General features: G+C 40.6%; 1 protein-coding gene across 3 annotated transcripts in view; it reads left to right on the top strand.

Moving 5' to 3' along the window:
- Positions 1–7936: 7936 nt before the first annotated feature.
- Positions 7937–27799, top strand: part of ZNF230 (zinc finger protein 230) — a 28236-nt gene continuing 8373 nt past the window's right edge. Inside the window, exons 1-6 of one of the 3 annotated variants that reach the window (XM_005589480.5) lie at positions 7937–8108; positions 10936–11035; positions 14039–14165; positions 14334–14426; positions 18616–19859; positions 25177–25206. In XM_005589480.5, coding sequence (XP_005589537.4) covers positions 11021–11035; positions 14039–14165; positions 14334–14426; positions 18616–19859; positions 25177–25206 — 1509 coding nt within the window. In that variant the 5' untranslated portion in view covers positions 7937–8108; positions 10936–11020. Of the gene's footprint in view, positions 8109–10935; positions 11036–14038; positions 14166–14333; positions 14427–18615; positions 22362–25176; positions 25207–25500; positions 25665–27799 lie in introns of those variants that run through there. The other 2 variants (XM_005589481.5, XM_005589486.5) reach the window with 2 other exon arrangements.

The following is a 27799-nucleotide window of genomic DNA, read 5'->3' on the forward strand; positions in this document are numbered from 1 at the left end:
AAAGTGTCTAGTTGAGATTCATAAGCTTTTCATAATTAGTTTTCTAAATAATATCTTTTCATGATGCTGTATTCATGCTGTGCCAGTTTGGATAATAGATTGGAGGTCCCTAAGACTACTTCTGGGTTCTGTGATTTGCTAAAATAACTGAGAGTATAGTTGTACTTATAACAATATTACAGTGACAAGATACAAAACAGAATCTGTAAAGGGAAATGGCTCATCAGCAGTTGTCTAGAGGAAACCAGAAGCAAACTTACCAGAGTCCTCTCTGCATGGTGTTACATAAGACTTAACTCCTCCAGCATTGAATTGTGATACTACTTGTGAAATTTCTACAGTGGAAGCTCATTAGCAACCAGCAGCAAAGGTTCTTATTGAGATTGATTATATAGGTATCTGTCTAGTGCATACCAAGATTCCCAACTGTAAGAAGAAGAGCAAGTGTTCCGAATAAGTTGCATTGTAGAGTTTAGGCATGGTGAACCACTCTTACCCATTATTGAAAGGTGGTAACTCTCAAACCCCATGTTCCTTGACGCCAGCCAAAGGCCAGTGTTGTGAACAGCTCTTTTTAAAGTTAGCAGTCTGACTTATGCCTGCTCTGTTAACTTTTTGTACACATGGTATCAGAACAGTAGGGCCTGCAGTCTTGTGGGGTTTCCTTAAACTATCACCAGATAACATAATAGTTCATCTCTAAGGTAATTATTTGTGAAAGAAAACTCATCAGATTACATTTTTAAATATTTGTTATAACAAAAAATATCATAGGTAGGCCTTCCATCTACCCTCTTGTGTGCCTGGGTCCTCAAATTGGTCACAAGATGACATTAACACCTGGGAGCAGCTGATTTTTTTTAATTGTTCATATTTCTGTCTCACAGAGTGCATGAGTATTTGACTCCCAATAAAACTGAATATTGAATACCTAGCTTCATATGTAGTACCTGAGCTTTTGTGTGGCCAGTATTTCTTGCCACTTCTCAGCATGGACTGGATCCCTTTTATGTGTGTGAACCTGGCTAGTTCACCATGTTAACTTTGAAATTGGGTACACTGTTATAATTGGGAATTATTGCAGAGTGTCAATCTCTGTGTTTGAAAAATGAGGGAAGCTTCCCAAGTTATTAATCTCTGATCATATCAGTAGGATATCCATTTAAAGGTTTGAGTTAAATGCCACAACATTTGTGGATTTTTTTTGATACACTATGACAATAACTTCCTGGATAGATTTGTTGTTTTTTTAAATTTTGTAGTAAAAATACAATGATTTTACTTGCAAGAATAATGCCTAGACATTGGAAACAATCACGTTGGTACAGAAAAGTCTAAAAAGGAAAGTGGAAGATAGGAAGTATGAATATTTTGGTAAGGATAATTCAGCATATATATGCACATAGGTAACAATTGTATAGAATTTTACAAAACTAGGAACACACTAAGCATACTTGCTCCTAACAGGATTGTCCTAATTTGACACTAATGTTAAAGGCTGTATAAATAAGTTGACCTCCAACCTCATTTCTACTCATTTCTACTGCCTGCTGTATCCTGGTGTACTGAATATTAATTTTTCCTTAAACAGTTTTCTGCTGATGAGGATCTGTGTGGTATCAATTTTAATTACAACATGCCTAGACTTCAGTCCCTAGTTATTTAATCAAGCACTAATATATATATATGGAAGGCATTTTGTAGATACTTAGCCCATAATCAGTTGGCTTTGAGTAGGGATATTATGTGAGATAATGTCGGTGGGCCTGATGAATCGCTTGAAATTATTTAAAAGTAGAGCTGAAGCTTCTTTGAAAAAAGAAAATTGCACCTTTTAGTAGCATCTTCCTCCCATGAGTTAGTGTTCCATCTGAGCCATCCTGGGGTACAGCCATTCGGTTTTTGCAATTGCTTAGCCAGTCCCACAGTGGCATAAGAAAGTTCCTTGCAATAAATCACTTGAATATGTTATATTGATTTTATTACTCTCTTTCAACACTGACCAAAAGATACTTTGTTCCAGAAATGGTTCTAGAGGAAGAGAATCTTAAGAATGAGTTTTCTAAATTAATTATGTGTTTTCTCAAATTGGATTTCTCATCTGTTTTAGTTTAAAGGCACTATTGACTTTATTTCCAGTGGAAAATAGGGCATTGGTTGTTAAAACCACGACATGGTGATAAATATATGCCAAATATATTGGATAATCCCAAGCATATACCTATAGAAGGCATGATTCTGGATGACTATGAATTTGTTAGTTTAGGACATAATAGTCAAACAAAGGACTATAGTGGTATTTACTAGTTGCTCCTATTTGTGCTTCAGAAAGTGGGACAGAAAAAGATGAGGTCAAGGCATCAAATTCCATCTCAACCAGAATAACCTGAAAGCTTCAGCCATTGTGCATGGCTTCTTAACCTTGTGTTGTTGATCTTGGCATTCATAGTAAATAACTTGATGGGAAGTCTATTACACTGTTACTTGATTCGTATAGGCAGGAGGATTTTATTGCAGGTAAACAGAAATCCAACTGGAATTACCTAACAGAATCACATCTCCCAAATCAATTCTAAGACATGTCCAGTTTACAAATCCACAATTGTTTCAATAAATGAGAGGTCAGTTCTGAATTAGGATGGACCCTGGTACATTGCAGAGTAATTCACAAGGCCCTACAACCATTAACCCGTGTGACTATGTAGTCAAAAGGAGAAATATTCAAACATCTTGGCAATGACTAACTCCTTATTGTGAAATGGCACATTTATATTTCGATGATTGGGCCTGGTGAGAAGGAAGCAGGAAGGAATCTAGGCATATTTGTAAGATACATACGTATCAGAGGGAAGAAATAAATCTTATAATAATTCATGGGTCTTTTGCCTTGGTGAAATTTCCACAAGTTCACTGATGTAGGCCTATTGAGATATCCCTTCTGGGTGTAGGTCAAGTAGCATATAGCCCTTCCTACAACCAAAAAAATAGCATCACAACGCCTAGTGGGCCACTAGCGCTATTGTATGCTACTTAATCCTCGTTGAGGTGTGCTATTTTGCCTATTTTGTGTGACCTGAAAACATTTTGACTCACCCAAGATAAGTCTGTGCAGTGTGTCCCAGCTGCCATGTAAGTTTCTCTGCCATCAGGACCCTATGACCCAGAAGAGTCAAAAGTGATTAAAATGTTAATGAAAGATAGTGATGGTTGAGCCTTTGGCTGGCCCCACTTAGTAAATTAAAACACAGATATATAGGATTTGGGGGCAAAGCTCTGCCATTCTTAACATATACTTACACTTCTTTTGAGATGCAGCTTTTGGTTTTGCTAGTGGTTTTAGTGGAGACAGAGCAATTAATCATGGGCTACCAAATTAGCATGTGAGCAGAGATTTCCATCATGAATTGGGTGTTGTTGGCCCCTCCATGTCTTTTTTTAAATTTTTACTATTACTTTTTATTTTTATTTTTTGAGACAGAGTCTCACTCTGTTGCCCAGGCTGGAGTGCAGTGACGCGATCTCAGCTCACTGCAAGCTCCGCCTCCCAGGTTCACGCCATTCTCCTGCCTCAGCCTCCTGAGTAGCTGGGACTACAGGTGCCCACCACCATGCCCGGCTAATTTTTTGTGTTTTTTTTTTAGTAGAGATGGTGTTTCACCATGTTAGCCAGGATGGTCTCGATCTCCTGACCTCGTGATCCACCTGCTTCGGCCTCCCAAAGTGCTGGGATTACAGGCGTGAGCCACTACGCCCGGACTGGCCCCTCCATGTCTTTAAATTGCATGTGCACATCAGCATTCCATTTGGAACCGGTATACATGAGATTGAGTTTGAGCAGTCCCCGTAGCTTCAGGTAAGTGATTCTAGGCCCATGGTCCCTAATCCTTTTACATTAACTTCAGAATGAGTGAACATGATAAGTTATACGAAATTATTGTTTTAGCAGCAAAATTAAAATGGAGTTAATAAAAGTGAACAAAACCTAAGGGACATTGTGGACGCCATCAGTTGGACTAATGTATGCATGATAGAAGTCCCAGATGGAGAGAGAGAGTCAGAAAGCTAATTCAAAAATAAATACATAAACAAATAAAGGCTAAAACCTTCTCAAATTTGAGCAATATGAATCTGCAAATCCGAAAGCCTAACGGACTTCAAAATAGATTAACCCAGAGACACACACTGAAACACGTATAATAAAACTGTTGGAAGCCAAAGACAAAGGAGAACCTTGAAAGTAGCAAAACAAAACTAATTTGTCATGTACAAGGAATCTTCTACAAGATAATCAGTGGATTGTTCAGCAAACCTTTGAGGAGATGATATGTTCTAATATGCAGAAGAAAAAAAGTCTACTGAGGATTCTAAATTCAGTGAAACTGTCCTTCAAAAATAGGAGATAAATTAATAATCTGCCAAGAGATATGGTTTGGAACTGTGTCCTCACCCAAATTTCATGTTGAATTGGAGGAGGGACCTGGTGAGAGGTGATTGGATCATGGGCGCACTTTCTAATGGTCTAGCACCATCCCCCTAGTACTGTCTCATGATAGAGTTCTCACAAGATCTGGTTGTTTAAAAGTATGTAGCACCTCCCCCTTCATGTGCTCTCCCTTTCTCTCTCCTGTTCTGCCATGATAAAGACTTGCTTGCTTCCCCTTCATCTTCTGCCATGATTGTAAGTTTCCTGAGGCCTCCCAGTCTTGCTTTCTGTTAAATCTGTGGAACTGTGAGTCAATTAAACTTCTTTTCTTCATAAATTACCCAATCTCAGGTAGTTCTTTATAGGAGTCTGAGAATGGACTAATGCTACGCTATAGGACAACTGTAGTTAACAGTATATTATATCGTTTCAAATATCTAGAAGGAGGACATTGAATGTTCCCAATACAAAGGAATAATAAATGTTTGAGATGATGGATATGCAGATTACCCTGATCTGATCATTGTATATTATATGTATCAAAACATCATTATATGTCTCATGAGTAGTTATAAGTATTATTTGTCAATAAAATATACTACAATAAAAACTTTAAAGGTGTTAACATCTTAAATAAATAATAATTAAAAATTGAGAAGAGGCCAGGTACAGTGACTCATACCTGTAATCTCAGCACTTTAGAAGCCTGAGGCGGGAAAATCACTTGAGCCCAGGACTCCAAGACCAGCCTTGGCAACATAGCAAGACCTCGTTCTAAAAAAAAAATTGAGGAGAACAGACCAAAAAAACTCAACATAAAAATGGGTAATAGATTTGAACAATTTACAAGAAGAAAAATAATACTGACACAGGAAATATGCAAAAATGTTCCATGTTACTTAAAAAACAAGAAATGTAAATTAAAACTAAATTTAAATACACTTCTTACCATTTAATTGGCAAAACTTTAAAAATGCCGTAATAACACATTTTGTTAGCTAGTTTCAAGGCAAGAGTATATTTATACATTACTTCTGGAAATGGAAATGGTACGAAAAAATTAAGGCAACTTGACAATATGCAACAAATTATATTTCTATTAACATCTTCTCTTTTCAATCCTGCTTTTTGGGATGTACTCTTCTGATATATCTTCAACAGGGATAATATATACATGTACAAGTGTATTTACTACAGCATTATTTGTAATAATAAAATATTGGAAGTCACGGAAATGCCCATAAATTGGAGCCCTGTTAAACAAACCCCTCAATGGAATGTATTCAGTTTTAAAAATAAATTACTCTATATGATGTGATTTCCAAGATGTTATTATGTGAACATAGAAGAGTTAGAAGTGTACTATCTTAACATTTAAGTAAAAAGGGAATATAAGAAACACATCTATTCTGTTAAAAAAAGTGATAATGAAAATAATAAAATTAGTTACATAAAAGTGTTAGGTGGCAACACCATGGAAGTGGTTTAGGGGTAGGAGGGAGGGGAGTGGCAGTTCTCTGAGAGTAATATGTGGTAGAGCATTGACTTATGGGAACATGTTAATGACTGACATACCCAATAATATAAAATCAAGAATGAGATTTCTTTGTAGATAAACGAGGAAAGTTAAAATCATAGAATAACAAATTAACCTAAATGTATTTGAAGTCAATGACATAAACAGTCTAAAAGTGAGGGCAAGAAGTAATTTAAGCAACTTATTAAACAGTACAGTATTTGACTATATATCCTCAGTCTAAACACAAAAAGAACTACAAAGAATGTTGAACTCTACTTTTGAGTTATTTTTTACAATGATATGAATTAGTAATTCTGACACTACATGATGCATATTGAATGGTCTTAATGTTTGTGGCCTACCAAAATTCATATGTTGAAATTGTTACTCTCAATGTGATGGTAATAGGAGGTGGGGCCTTTGGAGGGTGATTAGGTCATGAGGGAAGAACATTCATGAATGGGATGAATACCCTTATAAAAAATGCCACAAGGAGCTTGTCACTTCAACCAAAAGAACACAGCAATATGGTGCTACGTATGAACAAGAAATGGCCTTCTACCTGACACAAAATCTGCCAGTGCCTGGATCTTGAATCACAGTTTCCAGATCTGTGAAGAATAGATTTCTGTTGTTTAAAAGCCAGGCAAGCTATGGTATTTTGTGACTAAAAATATTGGTACTGTAACAAATACCTAAAAATGTAGCAGTCTCTTTGGAACTATGTAATGGATAGAGGCTAGAAGAGTTTTTACATGCATGCTAGGAAAAGCCTACGGTGCCGTGAATGGACTGATGAGGACAATTCTGGTTAGGGCTCAGAAATAGAGAATGAAAACTGTAGAGAAAGCATAGATCTTGTTAGAGCATACCTAGGTGGTCACGATCAGAATGTTGGTAGAAATATGGACAGTAAAGGCCATTCTGAAGACCTCAGAAACGTTGAACATGTTATTGGAAGAGAAGAGAGCTTCTTGTTATAAAGGGACAAAGAATTTGACTGAATTATATTCAGGTGCTAGTGTTTCATGGCAGGTAAAATTTGTGAATGATATAATTGAAGATTTATTCGAATTAATTTCTAATCAAAGTGAAGTTGTTGCTTGAATAATCTTGACTACCCATAGTAAAAGGCAAGAAGTGAGAAATGACTGAAATAAGTATCAATTAAAAGGGAAACAGAACTAAAATTTATAAAAGTTTACAACCTATCTACTTTGGGGGAAAAAAAAAGGAAACCTGAAGGAAACAAGGGTATGGTTAAGCAACTAATTCATGAAATTAGTATGGATTGGCCATGTCAACTGAAGCCAGGACCTATTGTCCAAGACAATGGAAGAATGACCCCAAAGGCATTTCACAGATTATGGCAGCTTCTTCTCCCATCACAGGCCCAGAGTGCAAGGACCTGGGGGACAGAAAGGGCCTTTGATGCCAGATATACCCTAATATATTAGGCACAGTTTCCTGCCTACTACGACTGAGCGTGTCAATAAATTTTTGTCCCTTGTTGGGGCAGAACAGAGCAAGGATACAGCTGTAACTGGTATAGAAATAGCATTCACTCAATTTTCAGAGCAGTGTTCCTCATACTGCGGTAGTCACTTTAAAGAAAACCATGAAAAGTCTTCTTTTTTAGTTCAGAAAAATTGATACAGAACATGAGACTCCATTATTTCAAAATAAAAATATAGGTTGAAAGGCCAGAATTCCTGCCTGAGCCAAAATTCCCACGCCTCCACAGAGCAAATGGACTCCATTTCCCAAGATACCCGCGAAACGCCTGCGAGAGTCCAGTTGCCCCGTGAATGCGCGGGAAATTTGGCCCCCGCAGGCGTTTCGCGAGTATATTGAGGGGCGTGGGAATTGCGGCTCAGGCAGGAGGACCTATGAATTCTGGGAAGTGGAGTCCATTTGCTCTGTGGAGTCGTGGGAACTTTGGCTCAGGCAGGAGGATTCGGTGGATTCTGGGAAGTGTAGTCCAGACGCTCTGTGGCATAGCGGACACTTCCGGTCTCCTAGCAGGACTTTACTACTTTACTTAACAAGGTGGTTCGAGCCAACTCTGTGTCTTGCGGGTCTTTGCGAAAATGAACCAGTTATTGGGGGGCGCCTAACGACCTGGGGGTCAACTAAGGGGGCAAGAAGCCCTGGCGAAGACCTGAGGTTTGGAGATGCGGGGGACGAAGGGGGCTTTCGTTGCGGTCGATGGAGCCTTCTGGCGTTGGGGGCTGTACGCAGGTCCACCGGAGGAGTCGTCGCGGGTTCGGTGGGCGGGGGAGAACCCTGTCTAGTCTTGTGTGCCTCTTTACAGGGTTTTCCAAGTCTTTGACCTCGCTCAGTCCGCCTCCACCTTAAGTGTGCAACCTCTTTCTCGCAATATAACGTAGGGTGTTAATCTCCCTGCACCTCCTATTGCCGTTTTTTAAGTGAGGATTTTAGGACCATCCTGATAGAATTGTTTTAGGAGTTGAAAGTTGTGGTATAAAACAAAGCCTTAACAGCCCCTGTCACTTGGTGTCCTGTTAGTTTCCCGCGAAGTGGTCAGGGCCCCGGGTGGGGTCAGAACTCCAGCTGCCCCGGCCCTTCTCTCTGATCCCTGTAGGACGCTGGATGGTCCCTGATGCCTCTGACCTCTTTTTAGGAAGGCGAGGGTTGCATCCACGTTTCACGAAGGGAGGGGAGCATTTAACTTGTATCCGGGACGGCGACGCAGTCAGGGTGTTTCACAGCTTTCTCCTTCCCCAGCCTGACCTTTCTAAAAGAACTGCAGGGAGGGATTTGGCTACTGAGGGCAAAGCTCTCTACACGAGTGGTCCTTGGCTTTTTTTCTTTTTAAAAAAGTGTTATTTATTTTGTTAGTCTGCTATTATTATTATTATTATTGTTTGAGAACGAGGTTTGCTCTGTCGCCCAGGCTGGAGTGCAGCAGTGGCGCGATCTCGGCTCACTGCAACCTCCGCCTCCCGGGTTCAAGTGATTCTCCTGCCTCAGCCTCCCAAGTAGCTGGGATTACAGGCACGCGCCACCATGCCCGGCTAATTTTTATATTTTTAGTAGAGACGGGGTTTCGCCATATGGCCAGGCTGGTCTCAAACCCTTGGTCCCAAATGATCCGTCCGCCTTGGCCTCCCAAAGTGCTGGAATTACAGGTGTGAGCCACTGCGCCGAGCCGGTTTTTTTTTATTTTGTAGAGATACTCACCTCAACCAAGAGTGTATAGGATGTATCCTTGGGCATGGGTGTTGATAATAATTAAGCCTTAATTGGTAACTTCATTCTAAGGGCTTTATGGCAATAAATACATTTACACCACACTGTGGCTCTGCGAAAAGTTATTGCTCTTCCCCCCCCCCCCTTTCTTTTGGAGACGGAGTCTCACTCCGTCGCCCAGGCCAGAGTGCAGTGGCGGGATCTGAGCTCAGTGCAATCGCCGCCTCCTAGGTTCAAGCGATTCTCCTGCCTCAGCCTTCTGAGTCGCTGGGATTACAGGTGTGCACCACCATGCCCGGCTAATTGTTGTATTGTTAGTAGAGACTGGGTTTCACCATGTTGGTCAGGCTGGTCTCGAACTCCTGACCTCGTGATCCGCCTGCCTTGGCCTCCCATAATGCTGGGATTACAGGCGTGAGCCACCAAGCCGGGTCATTCTTTTCCATTTTAAATATGAGAGTGAGACACTGGGTGCATAGTTACCCAAGTAGTAAGAGGTGCAGCTGGAGTTGGAACCTAGGCAGTTTGGGTCAGAGAGCCTGAGTTGATCATCCCTTGGATACATTTTCATTGAGGTAGAGGAACTAGCTGGAATCAGATTGGGAAAAAAAGCTAGGACTTGACTGAAGGGACCTTGAGAGCAAGGCTCATGGACGTGGACTTCTGTAGGAGCCTTTTAAAATTTGGTCAACATTTTGTTTCACTTTTTATAAGGATTTTGTATTGTGGAACCATATCATTGTGGAACAGTTTAAAGTTAGATAAACATGTGGAGAAAACATGTTTTAAATTACCCATGAATCCAAGATGTAAAGGTGGTAACTGTCTGATACAAGTTATAGAACTTTCAGTTCTCCCCCATTTCCTTTTAGTCTTTATGTCTATTTGTATATTTATTTATAAGCATTTGAAAAATTGTTATAATATCTTACTGTGTTTTCCCATGTTTCTTTAACCATGGAAATTTTTAAACACTGCTAATGGAGAATGAACTAGCAAACTACCATATTATGTCATGCTTATCCTTATTATTCCCATTGTTACCGTTCTTATGACTATTTCCTGATAGTTTAAAACCTTTCATTTTTATATCATTTCAAAGCTATAGAAAAGTTGCAAAAATAGTTTAAGGAATTCTCATATAATCTTTACCCAAATTTGCCAATTGTTTACATTTTTTCCTGTTTTGCCATCATCACGATTCAGTTTAGACCATTTTCATCTCCCAACTGGGCTCTTTGTGCCCACTTAGAGTTAAAACTCATTTTCAGGCCGGGCATGGTGGCTCATGCCTGTAATCTCAGCACTTTGGGAGGCCGAGGTGGGAGGTATAGCTTGAGCTCAGGAGTTTGAGACCAGCTCAGGCAACATAGCAAGACCCCATCTCTTAAAAAATAAAAACTCATTCTCACCTCAAATCTGGAGCAACCACTAACTTATTTTCTCTATATATAACTGTTATCTGTTCTAGATATTTCATATAAATGGGATCATATAATCCATGGGTTTTGTGATTTTCATTTAGCATGATGTTTCCAAGCTTTGTGCATGTTGTAGCTTGAGTCAGCACTTCATTCCTTTAAATTTCCAAATAAGATTCCATTGTATGGATATGCCACCATTTGCCTATCCATTTACCCAGAGGAAGGCATCTTGGTTGTGTGCGGTTTGGAATTATTATGAATAATGCTGCTGTGATCGTTCATGTGCTGATTCACAACACACATCTGTATTGTTGGGTGTCATCCGTGGCAACCCTTTCATGTGTCTTTTTCTGCAGACTGTGGCATGTTTCAGGCAGGATTCCTCCTTCCTTCAAACTGCATCACTCAGGAGTCTGCAAATTCCCCAAAGTAGGAGGAAAAATGACCACATTCAAGGTGAGCGGGGCGTGCCTCTCTTGCTGTTAAAATTCCATGTCACTACTCATATTGTCATGTGTTTTTCTCTGTCATGAGAAGACTCAAGGGGAAAACAGGCATTTGGGGACCTGTTGTGTGCCAGGTGCTTCCTTATCTCTTTTGTGTTGACTGCATTTGGTTTTTGGTTTTGTTTTGTTTTTTACCATTATTTATTTTATGGAGTAGAAAATTAGTAGAAACAGTGCTCCCACTTCCTTACCTCCCCTCTCTCAAATTATCCATTTTTATCTTCTCTTGCTGTTTGTCATGTACATTCACAACTGTATTTGTATTGATGATATACATCTAACTGTAAACTGTGCTTTTTTTATATGTTATATAATCTTCTGTTTTTATGGTTACATCATATTCTTATTACACTGATGTATCTTTTTATTTATAACTACCTCATGCTCATAGACTTATTTTAAGCAACACTGCAGTGACAGCTTTCCTATCTATAACCTTTTCCCACAAAATTAATTTTGACAACCATATGCCATTTTAGCTCAATTTTGAAAGGGTACTTTTGATATGTACCACATTGGCTGTTGTGCAGATAGAATATTTTAACTGGGCACAGAACAACAGGATATAACTGCTGCTCCACACAAATATTGTCGGAGTTTTCACACTGGAAGAGCTAGATTCTGTGTTTTCCTTGTCTCAGTCATACTTTCCGTGTGCTTTATTTACTGGTCTCTTCTAATTCACTTATGTAGTAAGCAGTTTAACCAAAGTAGTGGAAAACCTTCATTTAAAATGTCCAGTGATACTAAGATTTGCCAGTCACTTGTGTTCTGTTACTACGTTTACTCCTCAGAGCAGCAGAATGAGGAGGTTCCTGGTCTCTTCTTCTTCTTAAACAGGTGAAATATGAGAAACCTGCTCAGGGGTACACAGGCAACCAAAGGTCAGGAGTGTTAGCCATTTGGCTCAAGTGAAAAAGAGAGACAAGGAGAGAGACAGAATTCTCCATTGAGCAACCTGTGCCCTGTGGTGTGGGTGTCAGGAGTGCCCTGTTGAGTGATGGTGTCCCTAGTGGTGCTGCTCCTCCCTGTCCCTACTTGGTGTGACTTCTTGTCACATGTCACTCTGACATGGCATCTACTCCAAGCACTGAAGTACACTGATTACCATAGTTGTTATAGAAAATCTTTAAATCCCTTATGGCAAAAGATGCCTCACACAATGTTACCAGAAGAAATAATGACCTGGGGCAGAAATGTTTGCCACATGGATACCTAAAGAAAATAAAATTCAAAATCAAAACCTTGAGCACAGAATAAAGGAAAAACTCCAAACAGATAGGAACAAAGGACACTAAAAGGCCAGTGTAAAAGGAAAACTAGCGATGTCCAATAACGTTCAAAAGTGATGGTGTTCATTTATAATAAAATAAGTGAGAATAATAGAACGAATTGTTCCCCCAATCAGATTACCAAGACTGTGGGAATATTTATAACCTGCTCTTGGCCATGATAAAGAGAAGCAAAGTACTTGTATTCTGTTCAAAGATTATGGAGGTAGGTAAAAAACTAGGAAGAAAGCATGCAGTTATATGATCACTGTTCTAAATGTGCTTATTTTTTGATGTTTTAATTTTCATTTGAAATTATTATTTTAAACAATAAGAGAGGAGAGTAAGATGTTCTTACATCTTACTACATCATTACTTAATGATCTCTTCACAGGATTGATAATGGAAAATATGTAAAATTAAATATTCTTTACTGTGGCTAAAAGTAGGTCATCAGTTCTCTGGAATACTATGCAGCCATGAAATAGATAATGCTAGTAACAACAGTAAAAATGATTCCAGCTAATGTTCATTAAACACTTAGTCAGTGGCACAGATGTTTCCAAATGCTATGTATTTCCTTGTTTAATCCTTTAAAATACTGTGCCAAATAAGGACTATTATTTAGAGAGGAAACTAATTCCTGTAGGCAAACATGTCTAAGGCCACATGGATAGGAAGGGACAGACCCTTAGGATGTGCAATGATGCATTCTGGCTTCTGATCAGGACACTGAGGGCTGCGATTAACATTTGTGGTTTGTACCTTGAGAGTAGAAGACACACTACATAACTGTCGCACACAGCTGTCCACACAAGTACTGTGGAGTAGGTTCACTGTGCACTGATTATCAACTTGTGTGAGTCCTGTGAGACAGAACACGATCTCATTCAACAGATTATGTGAAGCAGATTTGTTACCTACAGATTGGCAGCAAGGGAGCACAGAAGTGTAGGACATACTGTGAGGTGGCCATCCAAGGCTGAAGAAAACTTCCTGGGGTGGGTAGAATCTTGACCCCATTTCCACCAGAGCAGAGGTACCCCAGAAGGCAGCCCACCCCAGGTTATATACCTCAGGGGCAACACGACTTACTGGGCACTTTCTCTCTAACTCAAGACGTTATCTTCCATAGGAAGGACAGGAACATTACATTACTAGCATGTTCTATGTTTATTCTTCAGAACTATAAGCAAGAAAGAATGATTCAAGGCCACTCTGAAAATTACCCACAGTTACCTAAAACCTGCTAGTTTAGCAAATACTAAAGAAAAGCGATAGCAACCAGGGTTTGAATATAAGAGAGGACAATAGGCCTTACCCAACAAGGTTGGAACTGAATTGTTTAATGTTGCTGGGGCAGTTGGCAAGATTTGTTGAACCTATATATGGGAAGCCCAGAATGCAGTATGTAGAGTCCTACAGGGTTACATACAAGTAGACTCGATGAGTGCACAGAGTAAATGTACAGGACTTCATCATTGCACTTCTGGTGGAGTTCAGGTAAATCAGTGTATGTCATTGTCAGGATATAGGCAGAATGAGTGGGAAATCTCTAAGTTCACCTACTTCTCTCAGTATTGAGAACAACTTTCCACTCATCCCCTTCCCTTGCTCAATGCCGCTTCTCCCGCAGTAGTCCTTGGTCATAAGATTGAAGTTATGTCTTCTTGATGTTGTAGGAGGCAGTGACCTTCAAGGATGTGGCTGTGTTCTTCACTGAGGAGGAGCTGGGGCTACTGGACCCTGCCCAGAGGAAGCTGTACCGAGACGTGATGCTGGAGAACTTCAGGAACCTGCTCTCAGCGGGTGAGCACGGGCATCTTTTGTAACAGAACATCAGGCCCAAGGAGTGGCTTTGTACCGTAGAGTGTTCAAGTTTGAGTGTGCATTGGGAATCTAAATTTCCAGTAAATTTTGCCTAAATATTACTCCAGAATGTGTTGGGATTCAGCACGTGACCTTACCTATTCACAGGGCATCAACCATTCCACCAAGATACTTTCCACTTCCTAAGGGAAGAAAAGTTTTGGATGATGGAGACAGTAACCCAAAGAGAAGGGAATTCAGGTAAGAACTAAGCATCTGTGCGTCCTTGTACATGACTCTCCTACCTGTTGTGCTTCTGTCCGTGCCCATTTGCATTGCTCTAATGCAAATGACCACGTCTCCTTCAGGATTATTACAACTGCCTTCCAGTTGGTGGCCCTGTTCCCACCCTTCCCACCCTAATATCTATTCTCATGGCAGCCAAAGCGATCCTTAGGAAATGGAAGTCAGATTGTCATTCCTTTCCTCAAAAGCTTTTATAACTTCTTATTTTTATTAATGTTACAACCTCTTTAAGTGCATCTTAGAGACCTATGTGGTCTGCTCTTCATCCCATTCTGCCTCTCTGACTACATATGTCCTTTCCCTCTTTCTCCATCATTTCCAGCCACATTTCTTCCCTGCTGTTTCTGTCCTGCCAAGGACACTGTATTGCCTGTTGTGGTAACCAATGGCCACAAACTTAGTGGACTAAACAAAAATATTTATTATCTCTCTGTTCTTTAGGCCTGAAGTCTGATACATTTCACTGGGCAAACATCAAAGCATCCCTAGGGCTTTGTTCCTGCCTGGATGTTCTTGCAGGGAAAGCTTCACTTTGGTTTACCAGCGTCTAGGCACTGTCCACACTCCCTAGCTCTTGTTTCATGTCTCCGTCTTCAAAGGCAGCTACTTTGCACCTCTGACCATTTTTCCATAATCCCATTCCCTCTGCCACTCTTCCTAAGCCTCTGCCCTCTACCTTTCAGGTCCCTTGTGATTGTATTAGTCACTCCTGCATAATCCAGGATGATCTTCCTGCCTTCTGCTTAGGTGACTGATGACCTTTATGGCCTCTGCCATTTTAATCCCTCTTGCTGTGTAACATAATAGGAAGGCTGACTGTATGTTGCTCAACAGATTTTTTGGCCTGCTGATTGCTGCTTATCCAATTCTGACTTTCTTAGGTTCCCTTGACATGATTGGTTTTAGGTGTGTACAACTGACCCACGTCCCATGGAAACTTCTAAGCATTGTTTTTATGACCACACTGAGTAAGATGCCTTCCTTGAGACTTACACTGGAACTTTCCATAGGGAGCATATTTATATCTGGGAAGAAATTCTTTTTGAATGAGGGTTTCCAGCTACATTTCATTCGAAAGATTTACCCATCTGCAGTCCATTTGCCTTTTCCAAAGTTTATATGCACTTCACTGGCCCCAGATTTCTCCTTCTTACTAGAAGGGGGAAGAATGAGGATGAGGGGACACAAGTCACGTAGCTGAACATTTACTTTATTTCTGGCCCTCTTTCTTCATAAATATGTATATTTCTGCATCTTTGTGTCATACAAATTTTGTCAAAAACATTAAAGGATAGATTTTACACAATTTTTTCTTGATTTTTATAGATTTAGTGCTGTATTTTGAACTGGTGAACTTTATGACCTGGTAGGAATTGGGAAACTGCCTTCTCAAACTAGAAACATCCTGAAGATTCTCCTTTCTCCCTAAAGACCTCTTATTTATTTAATTTATTTTTGAGATGGAGTTTCGCTCTTGTCGCCCAGCCTGGAGTGCAATGGCGCGATCTTGGCTCACAGCGACCTCCGCCTCCTGGGTTCAAGTGATTCTCCTGCCTCAGCCTCCCAAGTAGCTGGGATTATAGGTGCCCACCACCACACCTGGCTAATTTTTGTATTTTTAGTAGAGGTGGGGTTTTACCACGTTGGCCAGGCTGGTCTCAAACTCCTGACCTCAGGTGATCCGCCCGCCTCGGCCTCCCAAAGTGCTGGGATTACAGGCGTGAGCCACCATGCCCAGCCAAGACCTCTTATTTATAAGTGACAGTGTATTAAATATATCCGTGTACTACTGTATACCAATAGGTACACGCTTACCTATTAATCCTTTCCAAGATTCAACCTTTGCAACTTGACTTTCCCTTGGAAGAATTTACTTAATTCAGGACTTGGTATTAATTAGCCTGACAAATTTTTGAATGTTTTTGTGAGTATGAGCCATAGTAAGAAGCACATGTTTCAATATAACCCGGACAAACATTTTTCATGCCTGTAGATGTGTACAAGTGACTCTAGGAGGCATTTTATGGAATGATCACTTTCCTGCTTGTCATGATGCTGTGATAATTTACATTCCAGTTCTTTTTTGTAAATGTTTATTGCAGAGTTTAACTGTATTTCATAGCTCACTAATGTGTAGTCTTCAATGTAAAAAGTTATAAAGTCCTATTTATCTGCATCATAGGCTTTCTTTTCATTCCATGTGATTCTTCACATTTTTGATTGTCTGATCAGGAACATCTCCTTTGTGGACCCCTGGAAGGACAGCCTTTCAGATTCCCCTCAGAACTGCAGTTGTCTGTCCCTGTACTCTTTGAGATAACCAAGTTACTGTCCATATCAATACAGAAAAGTAAGATTAAGCATTTTACATATGCTGTGCAAAATTCTTGTGCAGGGATACTATTTTGAATGTGTACATAGAAACACTACAAGGTGTTTGATGTTTAACATTGTGAAGAGTTCAACCAACTACAAAATTTACTGAGACGTTTTACAGAGAACTGCTCTAACTTCACACCAACTGCAAATTCGGGAGGTTTTCAAAACTACCTTCACATTCAATAATTTTCTAAACTCTCAGAACTCACTGAATACTTTTATTCTCACTGACTGATTTTTACAGGGAAAAGATGTATATTATACTTAGAGAAAAACCAAATAAGGCAGGGTCCAGATGAGAAGAACCAAATGTGGACCTTCTATTGTATTCTCTTGGCAGAGTAGGATGTATTACATTCCCAGTATGAAGGTATGACTTAGACTCAAAGTACTGTCAGTCACAGAAACTCACCTGAGTGCTGGGATCCAGAATAATTATTGGGTCTCCATTACGGAGCCATTATTGGTTGATTGATTCCTAGGTGGTTAATCAGTCTCCTGGTCTGCTAACTCTCTGTGACCTAAAGCTCTACCTTAAATCACATTGCTGTTATTTCTGACATGGAGAGGAGCATCTCCCACCCCCAAGCCCCCAGAGGATTTGCCAGCTATAACCGTAAATTATATTGTTTCACTCTGCAGAGTGATCCATTGTTTGCCCTCAAGCCAACCAAGACACTCTCCTGAGGTATGACACTTCAGGATCCTAGAGATTACCTCTCAGATGCTGAGGACGAAGTCCCAACTTCTTTTTGGTTAGGTTAACCTTTTTTTTTTTTTTTTTTTTTTTTGGGCAGAGTCTCACTCTGTCTCCAAGGTTGGAGTGCAGTGGCACGATCTCAATCTCAGCTCACTGCAACCTCTGCCTTCCAGGTTTAAGCAATTCTCCTGCCTCAGCCTCCTGAGTAGCTGGGACTACAGTCATGTGCTACCACGCCTGGCTAATTTTTGTATTTTTAGCAGAGACAGGGTTTCAAGGCCAGGCTGGTCTCGAACTCCTGACCCCAAGTGATCTGCCCACTTCAGCCTCCCAAAGTGCTGGGATTACAGGTGTGAGCCACTGCACCCAGCATTTTTTTTATTTTTATTTTTTATTTTTTTTTGAGACAGGGTCTTGTTCTGTCACCCAGGGCTCACTGCAACTTCCACCTCCCAGGCTCAAGCAATCTTTCCACCTCAGCCTCCAAAGTAGCTGGGACTACAGAGTATGCCACCACTCCTGGCTCATTTTTGTAGTTTTAGTAGAGACAGGGTTTCACTATATTGCCCAGGCTGGTCTCAAACTCCTGGACTCAAATGATCAATCCCAAAGTGCTGGGATGACAGGTTTGAGCCACCGCACCTGACCTAGGTTAACTTCTTTATAAGGATATACAGCATAAACACAAATATACAAAGTATTGATTATGTTATTGCTTTTCCTTAAAGTTCCTTTTTATTCATATTTCATTATGTACATAAATTTTTATTTTCATAATTTATCACGCAAGACTAGACTAGGAAATTCATTAGAAATAGTAACAAGTTAAATGTATATCATATTTTAAAATTAAGTCTATTGTTTCTATCAAGGATTTTACATGTGAGACATGATGTGGTTCTGAATTGGCCTCACGCAAACCAGAAATCAGGGTGTACTTGGAAAACACAAACTGAATGTTCTCTGTATTCATTGAAGTTTAATGTCATGTCCTAAGTGTGAAACCTTGAGAGCACTGAATAAAGGCTTTACCTGTACACATCTCTTAAATCTGTGTCCTCATAGGAAGCAAGATCCAAACTGAGTTGGAGTCTGTTCCAGAAGCGGGAACACAGGAAGAGTGGTCCTGCCAGCAAATCTGGGAACAAATTGCAAAAGATTTAACCAGGTCTCAGGACTCTATCATAAATAATTCTCAGTTCTTTGAAAATGGTGATGTCCCCTCCCAGGTTGAAGCGGGACTGCCCACAATTCACATAGGACAGAAACCTTCCCAGGGTGGGAAGTGTAAACAGTCCTTCAGTGATGTTTCCATCTTTGATCTTCCTCAGCAGTTATACTCAGGAGAGAAGTCTCATACATGTGATGAGTGTGGAAAAAGCATCTGTTACATCTCAGCTCTTCATGTTCATCAGAGGGTCCACATGGGAGACAAACTCTTTACGTGCGATGTGTGTGGCAAGGAATTTAGTCAAAGCTCACATCTGCAGACTCATCAGAGAGTCCACACTGGAGAGAAACCATTCAAATGTGAGCAGTGTGGGAAAGGTTTCAGTCGTAGATCAGCACTGAATGTTCATCATAAATTACACACAGGAGAGAAACCTTACATTTGTGAGGCATGTGGGAAGGCCTTCATTCATGATTCCCAGCTTAAGGAACATAAGAGAATCCATACTGGGAAGAAGCCATTCAAATGTGACATATGTGGTAAGAGCTTCCATTTTAGGTCAAGACTTAAGAGCCATTTCATGGTTCACACAGGAGAAAAACCATTTAGGTGTGATACATGTGATAAGAGCTTTCATCAGAGATCAGCACTTAATAGGCATTGCATGGTCCACACAGGAGAGAAACCGTACAGATGTGAGCAGTGTGGAAAAGGCTTCATTGGTAGGCTAGATTTTTATAAGCATCAGGTGGTCCACACAGGAGAGAAGCCATATAATTGTAAAGAATGTGGGAAGAGCTTCAGATGGTCCTCATGCCTTTTGAACCATCAGCGAGTCCACAGTGGAGAAAAAAGCTTCAAATGTGAAGAATGTGGGAAGGGATTTTATACAAATTCACAACTGTCTTCCCATCAGAGATCCCACAATGGTGAAAAGCCATATAAATGTGAGGAATGTGGGAAGGGCTACGTTACTAAGTTTAATCTTGACTTGCACCAGAGGGTCCACACGGGAGAGAGACCTTATAATTGTAAGGAATGTGGGAAGAGCTTTAGCCGGGCCTCAAGTATTTTGAATCATAAGAGACTCCACTGCCAGAAAAAACCATTCAAATGTGAGGACTGTGGAAAGAGGCTTGTACACAGGACATACCGTAAAGACCAACTGAGAGACTACAGTGGGGAAAACCCATCCAAATGTGAGGATTGTGGGAAACGCTACAAGAGGCGCTTGAATCTAGATATACTTTTATCGTTATTTCTAAATGACACATAATTATTCATATTTATGGGGTACAATGTGGTTTTAATGTGTGCGTATAATTTATAGTGATCAAATCAGTGTAATTGGTGTATCTATCACCTCAAATATTTACCATTTCTTTGTGTTGGAAAATTCAAAATCCACTTAAGAGGAGTTAGTAGACAGCAAGGGAAGGGTCCCTGGAGAGCCCCCACCGCATGGGTCAGTGCCTCATCCCCACATAACATAAAAAGCAGCCTGGGGAAGAAAATCAAGCTACAGGCACGGATAAGGGAACTAGCACAGGGGATTGTGCCTGGAGACATGCCCGTGGCTGCACAGATAGAAGAACCTCCAGCTCACTCAGGTAAAAACTCGCACAAACCTCTGGCTCACTCAGTTAAGGGAACAAGACCTGACACAGAAATGCCTTTGTCCTTTGTATAATCAGCAGGCTCCCAGGAAAAAGTTTCTTCTTTTATGGGCATGAACATAGTGGGTTTCAGTAGGTTCAGATTGGCACTTTCCTTTGTGGAAAAGGAAAAGCCCAGGCTCTATAAATCATCGCTTCAGCTCCTGATTGGTCCCAGGCCAAGCTGAATAGCTGTTATGAATCATCACTTCAGCTCCTGATTGGTCCCCGGTCAAGCTGAATAGCCCTTATGAATCATCACTTCAGTTCCTGATTGGTCCCAGGCCAAGGTCCCAGACCAAGCTGAATCACACTTTCTCCAGGACAGCCGGCAGGCTAAGCGCATTCCTTCCCCTTCCCAGTCCGTAAAAACCCCAGATCCCAGCCTCGTAGTGGGCAACTTATTTGGGTCCCCATCTCCACTGTGGAGAGCTTTTTTTCTTTCACTTTTTAAACTTTCACTCCAATTTCACCCTTGTGTCCGTGCTTCTTAATCATCTTGGACATGAGATTAAGAGCTCCGAGTGATACATCACAAGAGAGACTGCTACAGTGTGGTGCATTTGTGAGACTACAACACATTATTAGCAATTTGTAAATAATTGTTGATGATAGTCACCTTTAGTGCTGCAGAACAGTATAAATTCTTCCTCTCTACCTCTTTTGTATCTGTTAGCCAGCCTTTGGCCATCTCACCTACCTCCTACACTTCCTTGCCTCTACACCCACTCTTCTACTCTCTACTACGAACTCAGCTTTTTTTAACTTCCATATGAGGGAGGTCAATATTTCTCTTTCTTTGCTTGGCTTATATGACTTAATGATGTCCTTGAAAACTCATCCATGTTGCCACAAATGATAAAATTTTGTTTCCTTGTTATGTCTAAAGAGGATACCATTGTATATATATGCCACCTTTTCTTCATTCATGTATTGATAGACACTTAGGTGGATTCCATATCCTGGCTTTTGTGAGTAGTGCTACAATGAACCTGGGAGTGCAGATATCTCCTCGACATACTGATTTCCTTTCATTTGGATATACCAATAGTGGAATTGCTGGATCACTTGAATTTTATTAGGCTTCAGAAGCTCCACATGGGAGAGAAACTATAGAAGTGTGGGGAGGGTGGTATGTGCTTCATTCAGGCCTCAAGTCTTCAACTTCAGAGTGTCCACATTGGTGAGAAGCCTCAGTAATGTATGTAATAAAGTTTTTACTCAGTTTTCATGACTACAATCTCACCTAAGCATTCACAAAGGGGAGAAACATTAAAATATAAGGCACATAGAAAGCAGTTCCCTTTGAGTTCGTATCTTGTAATTTATCACAGAATCCATGCTGATGATACATTTCATCCTGTAGGAGAAAAAACATTTGTTTAAGTTAAAACCTTTTTCAGCCATAGCTCAGCATACCCCAGTGGTCCTAGGACTGTCATAGTGGAGAACCCTTGTTAAGTTGTGCAGTAGGGCTTCAAAAAAAAGTTTGACAGTTACAGTTATTCAGGAGACAGGCCTTAGAATAAGAGTTCATTCATGCATTTACAAAACTCTAATCATGAACATATCAAAGTTGATTACCACTAGAATGTCAGCAACATGTGTTTTCTGCTTTATCTTCACAACTTTTAACACTGATTATAATTTTGTGTTCACTGTGTGTTAAAAGAATCAAAAGGAGCAAACATGATGTTTTTAAATTGTATCTAAGAGAGGAAATCTACAAATAATTCAGGGACACCTGAGTTGAAATGCAGAGTACACTAAATACTGCATTCACAGCATTATTTTGATAATATCTGTTCCCACTTGGTTCCTGTCTTCCCCTCCTCCTCTATTCAGAAGTTGCATTCTTAGTATTTGTGGCTTTCTGTAGTGTTCCATTGGTTGAATACAATATAAATTCAACAATAATTTGTATTTTTTCTCACAGGCTGAAAACATTGTAATAAATTCAATAAAACATCTTAATAATTTCAAAAGTCTAATACTATAAAAAAGTCTTTTCCAATTATAATCTAGATCGCAAAAACTGAAATTCAATCACATCATGAAAAGTGGAAAATTCACAAGTATGTGGAAACTAAACAACATACTCTTTTTTTTTTTCATACTTTAAGTTCTAGGGTACGTGTGAACAACGTGCAGATTTGTTGCATATGTATACATGTGCCATGTTGGTGTGCTGTACCCATTAACTCATCATTTACATTACATATATCTCCTAATGCTATCCCTCCCCTCTCCCCACATCCTACAACAGGCTCCGGTGTGTGATGTTCCCCACCCTGTGTCCAAGTGTTCTCATTGTTGAGTTCCCACCTATGAGTGAGAACATGCAGTGTTTGGTTTTCTGTCTTTGCGATAGTTTGCTCGGAATGATGGTTTCCAGCTTCATCCATGTCCCTACAAAGGACATGAACTCATTCTTTTTTATGGCTGCATAGTATTCCATGTTGTATATGTGCCACATTTTCTTAATCTAGTCTATCATTGATGGACATTTGGGTTGGTTCCAAGTCTTTACTATTGTGAATAGTGCCTCAATAAACATACGTGTGCATGCAACACACTCTTAAATAATATGTCAGAGTAAATCAGGAGTGAAATTAAGAAATACCTGGAGACAACTGAAAATGAAAACAATGGCCAAAACTTTTGGAATGAGGCAAAAGCAGTAGAAGGAGGGAAATTTATACCTGCAAATGCTTATATTAAAAAAGAAGAAAGATCTGACATCCACAGCCTAATTTTATTTTCATGAACTAGAAAAAGAGAATCTTACAGAAAGTGATTAGGAGGGAAATAATAAATATTAAAGTATTAATAAATAAAATAGAGAAGAACAATACAAAGAAAACCAAACCAAGAGTTGGTTATTCTGAAAGACTTACAAAATTGTGAAAACTTTAGCAGGACTGACTAAAAAATAAAGACTTAAGTAACTAAAATCAGAAACAAAAGTGGGGACATTATTACCAGTTTTTACAGAGGTGAGCCACAGCACCCAGCTGGATGTTTGTATATAGTGTAAGGAAGGGGACCAGTTTCAATCTTTTGCATATGGCTAGCCAGTTATCCCAGCAGCACTTATTGAATAGGGAGTCCTTTCCCTGTTGCTTTTGTTATTGTCATCAGTGACATGGTTTGGATGTGTCCCCACCCAAATCTCAGCTTGAATCGCATCTCCCAGAATTCCTATGTGTTGTGGGAGGAACCCCACAGAAAGTCAGAATTATTAATTAAAAGGGAAACAGAACTAAGAATTCTAAAATTTCACAGCCTATCTACTTTGGAAAAAAAATTAGAAAGCCTGTTCTGGATAAAACAAGGATAGAGATAAGCAATCGATTTATGAGATTAGTTTGGATTGGTCATGTCAACTGAAGGCAGGACCTACTGTCCAAAACACTGGAAGAATGACCCCAAAGGCATCTCAGAGATCATAGAGGCTGCTCCTCCCATCACAGACCCAGAGTGCAAGGACCTGGGGAGCAGAAGGGACCTTTGATACCAAGTGCCCCTACCCTCTTAGGCTCAGTTCCCTGCATGCTATGATAGAGTGTGTCAATACATTTTATCTTTCGGGAAGGCAAACTAGATCAAGGATACAGCTATAACTGGCTTATGAATAGTGATCAGTCAGTTTTCAGAGAGTGGATGTTTGGTATCATAAAGTTGGCACAGTCACCTTATTTTTGTGTCTAAACAAAATTATGAAAAGTTTTTAGTTTAGAAAAATAGATTTAAAAAAGTAGACTCAATTTTTTTAAAAGAAGAATATTGGTTTATAGGCCAATGTATGTTTATAGGGAGAAAAAAATCAGGTTACCTTCAAAAGAACAGGTTTTTAGATGAATTGTTTCCTAATTTAGCTTTATACTATTATCTTTTTAACCAATGCCAGTTTTTAAATTGCGAACTATAATAAAGAAATTATGTTTCACCAAGAAATAGGAAGAAACTTAAGAAAAAAATTTTTTTCATTATTGAGGTATCTGTTGCCTACGCTGGAGTGCAGTGGTGGTCTCATAGCTCACTGCAGCCTCACTCAAACTCCTGGGCTTCAGCCATCCTCCCACCTCAGCCTCCTGAGTACTTGAGACTTGTAGTCCCAAGATCAGGCCACCCGGCCTGGCCACTTAAAAAAAAAATTACAGAGATGAAGTCTCCCTGTATTGCCCTGGGGGGTCTCCAGTTCCTGGGCTCAAGGGAACGTCCTGCCCGGGCCTCCCAAAGGGCTGGCATTACAGGTTTGAGTCACTGCACTCGGCCAGGAAGAAACTCTTAATAAAACATGCTCCCTCACCTATAGAATCTTCCCGTTTTACTGCATTTACAATCTCAATGTAAGATTGATACTAATGCCTAGCACTTCATCAGTCATTATTGCTCTGAGGTACTGAGCAATTCACTACATTCGCTGAAATTTGATGTTTCTGCACCTAAGGAGAAATATGAATACCATGAAAAGTTTATGGGAAGATAGCTATTCCATGACGACACCGCTTCTCCGCTGGTAGTTGTGATCTCAAATGGGGGTGGCTTTTCCTGCCAAACCAGTGGTCCCATAGTTTCTGGAGTAGGGGCTGGTGTTTTCATGCTCCTCATTGCCCTTGCCAAACCATTCCACCTGGCTCATCCTTTAAACCCTTAGTTTTAACCTCCCATCGTCAGGTTATCCTAATCCTTGAAGACTTTATCTCCTCGTTTGTTCTCTTCCCAATAACACTCCTGTCATCGTGGGAGACGTTTAGACTTCAGGAATTCCTGTCTATACAATATTTTCTTTCAAAGACTCAGGGAGAGAGAAGGACGACTCACAGGGTCACAGTCCACATTCCCCACCAGGCGCTCAGATATATGGGATACGCTCCCGGTGGGCATTGCGGTGTGTGTAGTCAACGACCACCGCGGAGTCCAACACTTCCCGCTGAAGAGTGAGCTTATAGACATTTTCCATTCGCATTGGAGGAAGTGGAGTCCAGACACATTCTGAGTCGCGGGCAGGTTGGCTCAGGCGGGTGGACGAGTGAATTCTGGGAACTGTAGTCCATCAACTTCATGGAGTGGCGGTTTGACGCCGGCGGTTGAACCGGGGAATTCTGGGAAGTGGAGTCCAGACGCTCTGTGGAGGCGCGAGCGGTTCCGGTCTGTGAGCCTGCGGTTGCTGCTTAACCGCGTAGTTTGAGCCATTTCTGCGTCTGGCGGGCCCTTCTGAACTTGTCACCTTTGCCTGGGGTCGCAACGACCAGAGGGAAAAGAAGCCTTGGCGGAGAGCGGAGGTTTGGTGGGGCGGGAAATGGGGTTTTGTTCCCGTCCACGAAGCTTTCTGGGATCGGGGTGCTGTGCTCACATCCCGGGGGGTGGAATTGGCGGGATCCTCTGTGCCCTGCTCTGAGCGTTTCCAGAACTTTGACCTCGCTCAGCCTGCCTCCCTCCACCCTACGTGTGCGACCTCTTTCTCGCAGTGTGACGTGGAGTGTTACTCAATGTCCTTATACTTTCCATTGCTATTTTTTGTAATGGGGACATTAGAACCATCCTAGTAGAATCGTTTTTGGGAACTGAAAGAGGTAACGCAAATGAGAACCTTAAAGCAGCCCCTGTCACTTGGTGACTGGTGGTCTCTTTTTAACTTCCCGAAGAGGTCAGGTCTCCGGGTGGGGTCATAGCTCCAGCTGCAGGGGCCCTGGTCCTTCTCCCTAATCCCTGCAGGACGCTGGATGATCCCAGGAGGCCTTCTGACCTCTTTTTAGGAAAGCCAGAATTGCGTCCGCCTTCCGCGAAGGGCGGGGAGCATTTAACTTTTATGGGGGACCGCGATGCAGTCAGGGTATTTCACAACTTTCGCCTTCCCCAGCCTGACCTTTCTAAAAGAGCTGCAGGGAGGGGACTTCTTGGCTACTGAGGGCAAATCTCTATGTGATTGATCCTTGACTTTTTTCTTTTACAGAGATGTTCAGCTCAACCGAGAGTGTGTCCTCGGGCATGGGTGTTGATAATCATTAAGCCGTAATTGGTAGCTTCATTCTAAGTGCTTTATACAAATAAATTTAGGCCACACTGGGGCTCTGTGAAGTATTGCTTTTCTCAATTTTAAAGATGAGAGTGAGACACAGGGTGCATAGCACCCAACTAGTGAGAGGTGGAGCTGGGGTTGGAACCTAGGCAGTCCAGGTCAGAGCCTGAGTTGATCATCCCTTGGATACATTCTCATTGAGTCAGAGGAACTAGCTGGACTTGTGGGGAAAGCAAGTTAGGACTTCATTGAAAGGACGTTGAGAGCAAGGCTCATGGGCTTGGACTTCTAGGAATTTAAAAATTTTTTTCTCAACTATTTTGTTTCACGTTTTCCAAGTATTTCGTATTGTTGTGGAACTGTATCATCGTGGACCAGTCTGAAATGCGAGAAATAGGAGTAGAAAAAGTTTTTAAATTACCCATGAATCTAAGATGTAAAGATAGTAACTGTTAAGCTTCTAATTGATTTCTTTTTAGTCTTTCTTTGCGTCTATTTCTCTATTTGTTTATAAACATTTAAAAAAATTGTTATATTTTAATGTATGTCTTTATAGAAAATTTTAAATACTGCTAATAGAGAATAAACTAGTGAGGCTGGTTGAGGTGGCTCATGCCTATAATCCCAGCATTTTGGGAGGCCAAGGCACGTGGATCACTTGAGGTCAGGAGTTTGAGGCCAGCCTGGCCAACATAGTGAAACCCCATCTCTACTAAAAATACAAATATTAGCCAGGCGTGGTGGCACATGCCTGTAGTCCCAGCTACTCCAGAGGCTGAGGCAGGAGAATTGCTTAAACCCGGGAGGTGGAGGTTGCAGTGAGCCAAGATCACGCCATTGCACTCCAGCCTGGGCAACAGAGTGATACTCAAAAAAAAAAAAGAATAAACTAGTGAACTGCCATATTATATCATGCTCAATTTTATTATTCGCATTATCCTTATGACTACTTCCTGATATTTAAAATATTTTCATTTTTATATCATTTAAAAGCTATAGAAAAGTTGCAAAAATTGCATAAGGAGTTCTCATATACTCTATCCAAATTTGCCAGTTGTTTACATTTTTCCAGGTTGCTTTGTTGATGACAATCAGCCAAATACCACCAGTAACAACACTAACCAGAGACAGCTGACTATAGCTTTCTGCAGCACGGAAGCCCACATACCATGATAAATGTGGGCGTTTTGGTAAGAGGTATTTAGGAAGGGATGGTATAGGGTTTCACATAACATGTTAGATAATATTAGATAGTAAATAATATTGTTATCTATTACATATCAGATCTGTTAAAAGACTACTAGTAGTTGTAGTGTTACTCATTAGATAGTGGTTGGATAGCATATTACCTAACATCCTGTTATCTAATTTGTAGTTAGATATTTAAATTTGTTCAAT

The sequence above is a fragment of the Macaca fascicularis genome, chromosome 19 (genome assembly GCF_037993035.2).
Source record: "Macaca fascicularis isolate 582-1 chromosome 19, T2T-MFA8v1.1".
NCBI lineage: Eukaryota > Metazoa > Chordata > Mammalia > Primates > Cercopithecidae > Macaca > Macaca fascicularis.